The 13,980-nt window shown below is 34.6% G+C and overlaps 1 protein-coding gene across 13 annotated transcripts in view; it reads left to right on the forward strand.

The window, feature by feature from the left end:
* The window catches only part of VPS13B (vacuolar protein sorting 13 homolog B), a 425,465-nt gene that overhangs the window by 236,840 nt on the left and 174,645 nt on the right, over window positions 1-13,980 (forward strand). For 9 of the 13 annotated variants that reach the window (XM_079302470.1, XM_079302464.1, XM_079302472.1 and 6 more), the window contains 4 exons: window positions 3,920-4,091; window positions 5,124-5,238; window positions 7,703-7,844; window positions 9,582-9,990. In XM_079302470.1, the coding sequence (XP_079158596.1) occupies window positions 3,920-4,091; window positions 5,124-5,238; window positions 7,703-7,844; window positions 9,582-9,990 (838 nt within the window). Of the gene's footprint in view, window positions 1-3,919; window positions 4,092-5,123; window positions 5,239-7,085; window positions 7,153-7,702; window positions 7,845-9,581; window positions 9,991-13,980 lie in introns of all 13 variants that reach the window. The other 4 variants (XM_079302474.1, XM_079302476.1, XM_079302475.1 and 1 more) reach the window with 1 other exon arrangement.

A 13,980-nucleotide genomic window follows, 5' to 3' on the forward strand; every position in this document is an offset into this window, starting at 1 on the left:
ACAGAAATAAAACAATCCAATTATAAAATTAAAAAATTACCATGGTGGTAATACACATTTGCTGTTAACTGTACCCCTTTAAGTTTAATCAGCTATTGTTTTCTTCTTTTTCAACTATCAGAAAAATAGAGACCTGCCAAAATTTTAGAACAAAGTTGATTTTCATTCAAAATCCATTTTGGAACATGTTCAGTGGGAAAGTGGGGGGGAGTGTGGAAGACGAGAAGGAGACTGTCTCTCATTCCCACCCATTGGCAAAATGAAGTGTGTTTATAGTACAAACAGAACTTGAAAAATTCTTCAGATTGGGGGAAAAAAAAAAAAAAGGAAAAAAAAAAGATTGCTTTTTATAGAAAGCAAGGAATAGAGAGCCACCAATGAGTCCACAGAACATCAGCATTGTCAAGAGCATTGGCTTGAATTATAAATAAACATGTAAATATTTTTCTTCCCTTTCCTCCTTACCTTAATTGGCATTTATTTCTTGGTACTTTGTGAAATCCATATGAAGATCTCAGCACAGGGAAATTGTCTTTGGCTGGCTCCTTTCTTCAGATCTGCCCTCCTGAAGGGATCTGCCCAAAGTTCTGTTGACTCCAGTCTTTTTGGAGCATGTGAGGTTTGATGAGAAGAGTCAGTTCAGACACAGTCAAACTCCAACACTTGAAGCATCATCTTTTTAGACAATCATTCAAAGATAAATTATGAAGGTGTGGGAAGTTATGGAAAGGCAGAGTGTCAAAGGAGCTGTATGGATGTTACAGAAAAGAAACAAATAGAAAGGAACTTATTGTCAGGATTTGAAAGGATCAGAAGTAATGCCCCTCTCATGCCATGAAATCTCAGTCATGAAATAGGTTGAGGCTTCTCTGATGTCCTCAAAGAATGAGGACTTGGCAAATAAAGACTCATTAAAACAGGAGATAGGATTCTCAAAGCACTGTGGTTTTGGAAGGATACATTTTTCACTCTTACCTTTTATTGCTTTATAAGTGAGCAGTGTAGTTGAAGAGAAGCAGGCTAGTGTTTGCAGGGTAGAGTTGGCAGGGATAGTCAAGGACAGCATAATGTCTGGATTATGTCACTGTCTTGTTAGTGCAGCCTACCACTTCAGGAGAAGCAATAAAGACCAATACTGGTTACCACTGGAAAAGTGACTGCTCTGCCTACATCTTTTCAGATGCTGGGGAACTTGCAGGCCTGACACTCTCCAAGGCTGCTTCCCCTATATTTTGTTCCAAGGGCAGGTGCTGGCATCCTTGAAGAAAACTGAATTTTCTTTAAAGTGTTGAAAAGATATTTACTCTCATGTCACTGTCAGTTAGTGGTGCCTTGTAGTATAATTAAGTGTCACTGGAGAGAGCAGAGCTCTTTGTGGAGACAGTAGGAAATACCATGCAAGGACATGGTTTGCAAATAGTGTTATTAGATGGGAATCTGGACAAAAAAGGCAAGAGGCAGGAAGGATTTTGCTGGAGAAGTAAATAGGAAGTACAAGTCAGTTTGTGAGAATGGAATTAACCTCTGCCCTGAACATGTTATTTAGCAGGTTCTACCACACTTTTTTAAAAACTCATTTTGCTGGTTGCAGTCTGTTTAATGTGCCACTCTGATTTGGGAGCTAGATGCATCATAGTGAAATGAGCTCTCTGAGGTTTCTTCAGTGAGATGTTCTGCTGTGGTAGGCATAAAATATTACTAGATATAGAGCAGGAGACAGGACTTGCTATATTTAATAATTACATTTACAGACATTGTAAGAGTAAAACAGAAGAGTAACCAAACACTAAAAGAAAGAAGGTCATGCTAAATCCATAACTTGGAGGGAGATTTCAAGTGGGATTGTGTAAGGAAGTTAGGTCACTTAGAGCATGATAGGGAGCAAATACTTTTTGGACCTCAGGAGTATAACAGTTTTTCAAGAGATGATCATCTATGGCTCTCCAGGTGATCTGTTCAGAGCTGTAAGCAATAATGCCTTATATAAGAAATGTAAAAATAAATAGCAATATACTTGTGTTCTTTCATGCATTTTGATTAATGCAAAGCCACTGTGACTACAGTTGGTTGAAGGTGGACTGGATCTTAATTTTCATTGCATCACTTCATATTACATCTGTTGATCTGGTCCAGGTATTACAGTCACATGTTTAGGGGCTATTTTCTAGAAATATACATTGGTTAGTTGGACAAGCTTTCCCTTTCTCATATGAATGAGTATCTGGAATGCTAAGTTCTCTGTGTCAGCTATTGACAGTGTTGATGGTTTCTTCCCAAATATAGTAAGTATCACTGAGCTTCTCAAGGGCAAAGGTTACTGTGCACAGATAAAGTACCTTTGCTGTTTCTCTCTGTGTCCTCTTATAGTTTAGAAAACGTGTAATTAAATTGTAGGCCTGAGTTAAATGAAAATGTGATTTGTCAACAATAAATGCTTCCATATGAGCTATGTCATTAGGTTTGGGCTAGGTCCTACCCATCCAGAAAATAGATTGCTAACAGAGCTTCCATACTTGCATTTTCCAGCCTTGCACTGCAGAATGAGGCAAGTACTGACAGATTTTAATTTTGCTACTGAAAATGAGCTTTCCTGGGACATCTGATGTTGAAACGAATGCATTCTGAATCTTGTCTGACAGGTTAAAATTGTTTCAGTCCAACTGTAGTGCTTACTGTGTGGATCTGCCTTCTGGGGTGTTTTCCATAGAAATAATCTTGGCTTTTAATTAGATAAATCTCAAACATGTTGTTCATCATAATTTACAATGTCAAGTCAATGAAAGATAGGACTTTGGGTGTTTATTGGTCTGTTAATCTTAGAAATTACTTGGTCCTAGTGGATCAAAGTGACTCAACCTTTTTCCTTTCTTTGTGCTTGAACAAAGAAAACTTGCAACACATGGTGGAGTTGCAAGTGGAGATGCTCCTCAATATTCAGTAGCTTCTGGATGACATTAGTGACTTATGTATCCCTTGCACTCCGTTTAATAGGCTGTAAACACTGGGGGCTAATGAGCAGTTATATGTTTGCATCTTTCTTTCCTTATCTGGAAGATCCAGCAAAGGAGCAGGATGAGGTCCTTTGGCTGGTAAATATTATCAGAACATTTTGAACATTATTGCTCTAAAAAGCCCATATAACAGAATTTTCAGTATAGCTTTCATTTGTCATCATCTTTTCCTAAAAACCTTAATCTTTGTGTCTTCTTTGTTGAGCCCTTAAAATTTTAGGGAAAGAAAAGAGATTATTCATGGCACAGAAGCCTCTACAAGGTCATTTGTCAACATTTCATACATTTAAGAATATTACAAGTGACAATCATTTTTTAAACAACAGAAGTATTTAGAAAGTGGCAAATAAAACATTTCCAGTTGTTACCAAAAGCTATTATTTTCTGAAATCCTTTTCCCAAGAAATTACAGGGAAGCACATACAGGGGCTTAAGAAATGACCTGAACAAATTGTGTGCAGAGTCTAGGTGTTATGGCCTTACTGGGTGACTCTTCATTTGGTACTTCCAATGACTCTTCCTTCCTTTGCCTTTCAGATATGTGCTAGCCTCCATATCCCTTTTCCTACTGCATCTCCAAATACTCCTATTAGCCTTTGTTTTAAATTGGTGATAGTGTTTCCATAGTATAGAGTTAATAAGGCAAGTGTGCTATGCTGGGGGGACCTGTCATAAAACCCTTAGTTTTACCATTTAGTCTTTGTCATAATCTGTTATCTCTACCAAAGAAAAGAGAAAAATACTCGGTTTATCTATTCCTGGTGTTACAAATGTCTTAATTCAAATATACTGTTTGGGAATCTGTATTTCTATAGTTTGTGCATCCATATCAGTTGAGGTAGAAGAAAACCCAGAAGTGTTGCAAAGCAATACTCATTTTTTCCTCAGCTATTGCTTTTGTTTTGTAGGGTGATTCTCTTCAGGGTGGTGATGATTCTCCATTCTCAGACTCCATTACATTGGAACAAACAACAAGCAATATTGGAGTCTCAAGTGGACGTGTCAGCCTATGGATGCAGTGGATGTTGCCAAAAATTACTGTAAAATTGTTTGCTCCTGATCCTAGAAATAATGGCACAGGTACTCTGCATTTTTCTGCCTAATGTATACCATTTTAAATTCCAAGCAGCACAGCCTATTTTACAGCACAGTATTAGCTATTCAGAGCTTGTATCAAGATTACTGAACACTGTATCACAGAAATAATGGGTTGGACCTGTATTTTAAATAACAGCAACAAACTGTATTTAAGTTACTGCATGCAAATTAGAATTCAGTGTTGTTCTTTGGCACAAGCTTTCCCTTCCCAGTTGATGATGATGAAGTTAAATTGGAAATAAGCTAGATGATTTACCTAGAGTGCTGCATTTATTTTCTTAGAAGCAATCATGTTTCATTTTCTATATGATTTAGTCATATATTTTGTGTATGTTCATGTATAGTCCATTGTAGTTTATTACTGATACTTTCAAATTTCAATTTAATATAATCACCATGATATAATCATTAAAGTCAAAGGAAGTTTAATACAAGGTTCAGTGGAAAAGTTTCACCTTCTATATTGAAGAAGAATATCTGTTATACACAGCTGATCTTTTTTCTCTTTGAGATATAGTTGAATTATTATTCAACAGTAATTTTTTTCAAAGAAGCTCAGATTCCACAAACTGCAGGACTTCAGTGTTTTTTTCTAGGAAATACTTCAGATTAGCTATTAGCATTGTTGCCCATAGAAATGTGAAAAAATAAAATGGCTAATTTTTAAGGCTGATTTTCAAGAAATGTATTTGAACCTTTGATGTTGAAAAACTAGTTACACAAGAGAAAGAAAACTCGAGTATAATTAGAGTAAATACCTTGGCAAATATTTCTGAATTTTTTTTCTACATAAGAATTATACTATAAATAAACCCCATATATATGTTTCTCAATACATTTATGTAAAAAGGTTTGGATTCTAGTGTGACACTTGAATCAAAAAGTGAGAAAACTCTGAGCAGAAGTAACATCATCCTATTTACAAAATGTAGTGTCTCAGATATATTTCTTGCTTAAAATCCTCCAAGTTTCAGATTAATAACTAATAATTTTTATTTTCTTTGACTATTGCAGAAGTGTGTATTGTCAGTGAATTAGAAGATCTCAGTGCCTCAGTGGATATGCAGGATGTCTATACCAAAATCAAATGTAAAATAGAAAGCTTCAATATTGACCATTACAGAAACAGGTAATTCCTGTGAGTTGTGATGCTTTAATTTCAGGCTGAAAGATAAAGGCAGGTGGTGTTTCAGGTTTTTTCTTCTTAATTCTTAACCTAATTTAAGGTAGATATACAATTTCAGTTAAATTATTTTAACCTTTTAGGTAATAAAAATCACAATTATGTTTCCTCAGAATTAGATCTAATTCCAAAGAAATACATAGAAATCATTGTAAATTTAGGGGAATGTTTTTTTTCACACTTACTGCTCTTTTGATTCTTTAGACTAAAATAATTCATTTAATCTTAACTTTAGAATGGGAAATTCCTGAAATATTGGTTCATGATGTGTTAGCAAGTGCCATTATTTAATGATTTATGCTACATTACTCTTAAGTGCTAAAGAGAAACGAGTCAGTTTTTCAGAAACATCTGTTGCTGTGGCAAAGCAGCAGTTACTGTAATGAAAAGAACTAAGCTGATGATTGTCTGGATAGTTTGCTACACCAACATGACTGTGTCACTTAGCACCCAGGCACACAGTTCTGTAGACAGATTGCATTTGCCATCTTCTAGTTTGTACTGGCCATGAACACACCAGTTTTGTGAGAGCCTTTGATCAGCTGGGGTAGTATTGGCCTTCACAGATCAACAAATTCAATCATGAATTAAGAGAAAATAGAAGAGTTGTGTTACTCCTTGAGAGGGAAAACGTAATTAAAAGCTTTAGCACAGCTGTTGGCATTGAAAATAACTAAAATATCTAGGAACACAAATCATTTTGACTTGGGAACCAATGTCTGCAAGGTCTTATTGAATGCTTATTGTTCCCTACGTACAATGGGAAGGAGATATAGTATCAATTTAACAATGTTGCCATCATTTCTTTATGATTTTATTCCTGATGAACTGTATTAAAAATTATTTTAATTCCTGTCTTTTTGCCTATGTTACAAATGCTTTTGTGTATAATATAATACAATATAATATTTGCTAATTAAAATTTCTACTTTAAAAAAAAAATCTTTTAGAATCATGTCACAGTGCAGGAGTGCTGAGCATGTCCTGGGATGCATCAGGCACAGCATCACCAGCCAGTCAAGGGAGGGGATTGTCCTGCTCTGCTCTGAGCTGGGGCAGCCTCATCTTGACTGTTGTGTGAAGTTTGGGACACCACAATAAGAGAAAGTTATTAAACTACTAGAAAGCATGCAAAGGAGAGCAACAAAGAGGATGGAGGACCTTGAAGGGGAGCCATGTGAGCAGCATCTGAGGTTACTTGGTGTGTAGAAGAGGACACTGAGGGGAGACCTCATTGCAGTTACAACTTCCTCATGAGGGAAGAGGAGGGGCAGACACTGATCCCTGCTCTGTGGTTCCTGTGACAGGACCCAAGGGAATAAATTGAAGTAGTGTCAGGGGAGGTTTAGGTTGGCTATCAGAAAAGGTTTTTCACCCAGAGGCTGGTTAGGCACTGAAGCAGCTCCCCAGGGAAGGTGTCACAGCATCAGCCTGGCAGAATTCAAGGAGCATTTGTTCAATGATCTTGGGCACATGGTGTGACTCCTGGGGATAGTGCTGAGCAGGGCCAGGAGTTGGACTCAATGATCCTTGTGAGTCCCTTCCAACCCAAGATATTCTATCTTTCTGTGAAATCTCAGTAGCCAACTCCTCTTAACAGGCTTTGCGGGAAAAAACAAATAAACAAACAAAAACTTAAAAATCCCCAAACTCAAAACTTACTCCACTTGACAAAATTGTCCCTGTTGTCGTTTATATTTTCTAATCTATTTGGAGTAACTTTCCTTTGTGTAAATCTCTGTGGACTAAAACCAAAAGCAGAGAATAGACAAGGTGAACTTTCTGTCTTCCAGGCCAGGGGGAGATTGGCAGTCAGGACATTTTGAAGGAATTTTTCTACAATGCAGAGAAAAACTTTTGGTGAGATTTCCATAGTAAACTAAGGTGCTTGCCCGAATAACTCTTCTTAAGCAAATTACTTCACTTTGTTCTCCTCTATGTCAAAAAGAATGATTACAAGAACTGTAGTACAAGGCACATTTTAACATTTAAAAGCTAACTTTTTCTAAATAATACTGATTTTGTAACATATGAATACAGCTTTGTATTCACAGTGTCGTTGTTCTTGTAATCTTTCTCCTGCTTGTTCTGTTAAAGCTGTCTGCTGAAAATCCAGGGTAAGTCTCTTTTCTACACACAGGATTTTATTATACTTTTCTTCTCATGTGTCTTGACCTCTTGCTGTAGGTTGTCCTTTCACATAAAATTTTACAAGTACCTTTATAATTTCTTTTTTTTTTTTTTTTTTGTTTTGATGAATTTCAGCTTTTAGGAAAAGGTATGGCACAGGTTTATCCTGCAGTTACATTGAAACATTCAAGCTAAATGTAAACATTTTTTTTCTTATAGCAATTTTTTTGTTTCTTTTTATTTTTCTTCCTGTCTTCCATGGCTGGTTCATTACCTCAAGCCTTGGGGAAGATTCTTGGTCTCTGGGGCAATATGGAGGTGTGTTCCTTTCCTGTACTGACAAGCTGAACAGACGCACCTTGTTGGTTCGACCTATCAGCAAGCAGGATCCTTTCAGTAACTTCTCTGGCCTCTTTCCCTCTGTAAGAATCTTTTTTAAATTTTTGAATACAGAACTTTCACTAATGAATGACAGGAAAAAAAGAAAAAAAAAAAAACCCTTAAATTAATTTCATGTCATCTAATATTTTTTGTACTGAATATATTTCTTGCTTATATTGATAATGGAACTTGTGTTGTTTCCACCATATCATTAATAGTTGTCATGTATTAGTAGATCAGGGAATGAGGGTTGATGATTCACAACCTTGTACATAACAACAGACCACTGAAGTCAGTGAGATTTATTTATATTAGAAGTGAGCACACACTCATGTGTGTAAAAGCCAGTACTAAATGCTGTATTTTTAGTGTAATTCTGATATCTACTTAGGAATTGAATGATTTGGTATTATTGCAGTAAACATTTATACAGCCTTAAAAAGTTGTTTCTTTAATTATGATAATACAACATCTAATAATTTTAAATTTGAGTCTTTATTTTAAATGCCTGGAAGATTACTTGCTGGTTCAGAATATCTCAGTGTGAGATATTTAAGATGTATTCTTCTTCCTCTTTATCCTTGAAGAACTTTGTGTTATGACATTGGCCTCTTTGTGGGTCTATGAAATATTTTATGTTAGTGAAAGTTCTGGATGGTCTGATTTATTTTCATCATGGAAATTGATTGGGAATACTTTCTCTTATTCTGTTTGATCCAGTTCTTATAGTCAATTAATTTACCAGTTTGTTTTAATTAATTTAATTTTAAAAGCTTCCAGTTTTCCCTCATTTAAACTATATATCCTGTTTATTTAAGAAAGAGATGTTATTCTTCTGCAAACAATGTTTAAATTATATTAAATTGAATTCTATCGAATTGATTTTAATCAAATGCTGAAAGAAGCAACTAATTGCAAAATATAGTTGCTTTCATTTGTGCTTACATGACTAAAGCTAATATTTAAATAATATTAAAGAATTTTGTCAACATGTTTATTGCATTGTTAAAATAATGTTTTTTACATTTTTCCATTATTATCAATGACTAAAAAACTTTCAAAGGTAACATGGAAATTGTCCTATACATCTTGTAGGAACTAAGCATTTAATAGTCATCTTTAGCAAGACAAACCTTAAATAAAGGAATCTGCTATTTTTAAAGTACAATGCAATGTATATTGAAATTATGTGCTTTGGCATGTGGCACAACTATTCTCATGAAATACTTGGAGGTGATGAGGCAAAACCAGTTCATTACTTATTTAGGTGTCTATGGGTAGTTTATACACCCATATTGAGATGGGGTGAAGATATCTTAGCACCCCAGTGATATTTTGACTGTATTTAGCTGTTGCATCTGCACATACAGAAGGAACAATGCAAAAGGAGTGAGATCTACAAATGCTTTAAATGAAGGAGGAATCAAAATATATCACTGTGTTAAAAAATATCAGAAAGATTTGGTAAATTCAGGTTCTTGAATAAATAGGAGTTTTTGCTGATTAGATGTGAATTTTGTGAAATATAAGTAATTAAAAAATAAAAATATGTTCAGAAATTCATAGTTTTAGATGACTTGATGGAGAAGTATGGGCAAGCTGTGACAAACTGTGCATTCAAAAAAATGAAAGGTGTTTTGGTTTTTTTTACATTTACATGACCGTAGAAAGCTACTAAATATATAGAATCCTAAATCATCAGAAATATGGTAATTGATGAATGTTACATATAGATTTTTGCAGCAACTTGCTTATTTCTTTATTTTTCCTTGAAACAGACAACTGCAAAACTTTTAGATGGTTCACACCAGCAACATGGCTTTCTTTCCCTCACTTATACCAAAGCTGTGACAAAAAATGTCCGGCACAAACTGATATCAAGGAACGAGCGAAGAACATTCCATAAGCTGTCAGAAGGTCACACTGATGGTTCTCCTCATTTTCTCCATGAGATCCTTCTGTCTGCTCAGGCCTTTGATGTGGTCCTCTGTTTTCCTTTGCTAAATGCAATTGCAAGCATTTTCCAAGCCAGGTTGCCAAGGAGTCAAAAGGAGAAGAGGAAGTCACCAGGCCAACCCATGAGGACTCACGCTCTGACTTCCCGCAACTTGCCTCTGATTTATATCAACACAGGTGTAATAAGAATCTTCTTTCCCAAAAATGAGGAAGAACATCATATTGCTGAAGGTACAGTATTTTATGGTAGAGTTTTTTTGTTGTTCTGTATTGTAGACAAATACTTCTAATTAAATAACTGACCATTGCTTCAGTTTTAAAGGTCAGAGTTAGAAAACTTCTAACATTCGTGCTACTTCTCTGCACATTTGCTCAAAATTTCCTTTAATTTTTTTATTCAATCCTTGCATCTAAAATGTGATTATAAAGAATGGTCAAAAATTGTGGAAAGAGAACTTAACCCAGTTCTTCAGTGGTGACTCTGTGTGAGTTTTCATTACACTTGTATCAGTGCAGTGTTTCATGGACACCTGTTCCAGCAGTCGAGTGTAAGCAGGGAGCCTGAGCTCTTGTGAGCATTGACACCTGGAAAACCATGTGACAGTAAAGCAAGTAGATAGTTTATTTTGGAAAATACTATTAAATGAATGATGCCCAACAGTTCAGAATTTTAGTTGAAGCTAGTCCAGCTATCTTGTGCAAGAGGCTTTCAGGTATTTACAGAGTTTGGGTACTGTAAGATGTTCATAAATAGCTACTTGATTGATGGATAATACTTGTTCTTCTGTAAGATATTGTTTTCCATTTGTATTTAAAAACATATTTCCATCCCTATTACAATCTATATATATAAATAGAGATACTGATGGTAAAATTGGACCATGTAACAGCTCATAGGAATACATTGACTTCTCACAACTCTTCTAGAGATTAAAAAAAGTAGTACATTACTAATAATCATGATACATTTACATAATTTTGTAGGTATGGAGCCTTTTTTTGCCATTATGTACAACGCACAATATAATCCTAAGAGTATAGTCTTTATATTTTTCTCATAACCTAATTGCAAGAAGTACATGCAGTGAGAATTTACATAGATCATTTTTTTGCCAGCATCTTCTACAATTTTCCAACTGGGATTGCTAAAAACACAGGAAGATAAAATTAGACTGGCTGTCTTGGCAAGAAAGAATTATGATTCTATTTGGAAGGGAGTTCTAGGGCACGCTGTCAAGGAAATCTTTTGTAAAAGTATGTTTTTGTAGCTCTGTAGCAGTATACTTCATTAGAAAGAAATTATAAAAAAAACTTGGTCTTTTTGCTGTTTCTTGCTTAAGAATGCCTTCAAGGAACAGAATTGCTGTGGTTAAGTAGTCAATGTAGGAAGAAAAGCAGTGCTTTTCGAGCAAAATGCTAAAGATTATCTTAATTAATAAGAAAGCCAGTTACATTCTTCCACTGGAAGACTCTGAAATAGCATCATTGGAAATTGGTACTGTTCTTTCATTTCTTCTTTCACCTCAGATTTTCCCAAAGTTTCATTTGTTTTTGAAGATGAAAAAGATGGCTTCTCTCTTCTCCTGCTTATTGTCTTCAAGAACAATAAAATTAAAAACAATAAGGAGCAAGAGTTGAATAAGACCCACATCTCTGTTGTGTTAGGTCAGAAGAGTGTTATATCTTCTGGAGATATGTTTCCATAAGATCCTTATTCATTGTTTATTGACTAGGAGAGATTTCCAGTCCAATATCCTGTGTGTCCTGTGTGTTTCAATTTGTGATGACTTCAGTAAAAGCAGAGAAATCATTTTAGTTTCTCTTCTACTCAGTTGTCTGCTGTTCATACTGATAGCTACAAAAACTTTCCTTCTCCCAAACTCCACAAGTAATTGTGACTTTATATGTATAGTTAATTTTTTTTAAAAAAGCAAATCTGTTGTTTACTCGCAACTTCCAAAACAAATTATAGTAGACAAACACTGAAATAATCAGAATCATGTTTCTTCTTCTGAGGAATTTGCATACATGTGTGCATGACTACACCCACACATTTCTATAGTATTTTAGTTTCATGGTTTTTGCAGCAGCAACAATTAGCATTTATTTTTATGATGGATTAGAGGGCAGCATTCTATCCTTGCAATAAGCAATGCTGCTTTCTCTGAGTCTGATTTTCTAATATATCAGGTGTTTCAGGCTCTGGCCAACATTCTACACTTACTCAGCATTGAAGTAAAAGTAACTAAATATATGAAAGCAATATATGACAAGTAGGAACAAGGATTACTGTATAGCAGAAGACTATAAGTAGAAATTGTAAATTGGAAAAAACCTGTTAAGTTGTAAAGACAGAAAAATCCACATCTGGCTGGTCTGAGGACAATAGCAACTCTTTTTTTGTATGTACTAGGAGCAAAATATCAGGAATAACTATAAAGGACATGATAAATTTGTTGATAGTGAAAAAGAAAAGGCAACACACTGAATAAATGTATGTCCTGCATTTGTAGAAGTGATATATTCTTGTCACATGAGCATGATTCTCTACTTTGAAGTCTGTCATAACATATGGTCTGTAACATCCTCCTCACTATTAAAGTTTCAAATCAGTCAGGCTGAGTAAGTTGTGCTCAAGGGTCTTGGTCTTCTGAGGCTAATTTTTAACACACCTTGGGAGAACAGGTTTTAGACAGCTGAAGGTTTATCTAGTAAAATGAAAAGTGTAATGTTCAAATAAAATTAAGACAGGTAGTTTTATTGTTCTCCCTCGGAGAACATAAAGCAAAAAATATTACAGGATTCAGTTAATAAAGAATTACATATTTGTTACATGATAATTAATATGGTTTTATGGAAAATTACACTTCTAAAAAACATCTGACTTCTTCATTGTGGTTTCAATTCTTACTTGATAAAACGTTTGCAAAGATTTGATATGCTTAGACTTTTCTATGGAGTTGGACATTGTGTCTCATAGTATTTAATTTAAATACATCCCCATACTGTCTCTGTGGAAATGTTAAATGAATCAAAAATGGCTAACCAAGAATCAAAAAAAAAAAAAAAATCCCACAAAAGTTCATCAATTGGGAATAATAAATGAAATTGGTGTTAGTAGTCTGAAAATAAATATAAAATCATTGCTGCTATCATCAGCTAATGTTGCAAAGAATTTCCTGAGGCCATGCATCTGGGTTACTGTGCTTACATCACTACTTGTAGAAAATACAGTAAATCTTCTAAAGCTGAAGTTATAAATCAAGGGAACATTTTATACACACTGGGTCTTTAGGAAAGAATGGCTGGAACAGCTTGAGGGTCACAGTGGACTGATGTAAAAGAAGTAAGGGAGGTAGCTGTACTTCTGCATATGGCAGATGCTGGAATATCATGTCTAATTTGCTTTCTGTTGTAAAACTGGGTTTTGATAAAAGCAGAGAGGGTGCTGAAAAGTATCAAAAATGGTAAGTGCTAGAGGAGGAGGCTTAAAAGGAAGGATTAAAAGAGCATAATGTATTTAGCTTAGCAAAAAGATGACTGAGATGGGTGGATAAAACCAAATGACATTGTGATCAACATCTTTGCACTTGAGTCTGTAAGGTTTTCCTAGATTGTACTTATATTGTAAGAATAAATTAATGTATACATTATATACATTATATTGTAAGTATACTAAAATTGTAAGTATGTTTTTAAAATGTAGCATAGATGTTTTTCCACTCAAATGTTTTAATATCTGCAATATCTGTGATTGTTTACTACATTATTCCCATATTATGAAAAGCATAGATTAATGAATGGAGATATTAATTTTTTATGAAGTCATTTGACTCCTTGGAAACCAGCTGATTATATTGTCTGTGATTTTTTCTTATTTAAAATTAGCCTTACAATGCCTTACTAATTTTTGAAAATGTGAGTTCAGATTTAGTTTAAAAATGGAGTTTTTCATCAGCATAACTCTTGTATCTTATTTCTAGCAACCAAACCATTTGTAAATAGTTTTGTTTTGCTTTGGGGGGCTAAAAGATTTGTCTTTGCTTTGTAAGTACATGAGGTTCTTTTAAATAGATTGCTTGTGTGCTAATACACTTGTGTATCAGAACTTGTGTTCCACTTTGCCACGTATTTACGGGGGTATTCCCTACAATAGTTTGAAAATATCATATTATAATTTCTGCAATTTCTTAGATCTGTTCAGAAATATACATATCTTTA

Source organism: Erithacus rubecula (assembly GCF_903797595.1).
Source record: "Erithacus rubecula genome assembly, chromosome: 3".
In the NCBI taxonomy this organism is placed as follows: Eukaryota; Metazoa; Chordata; class Aves; order Passeriformes; family Muscicapidae; genus Erithacus; species Erithacus rubecula.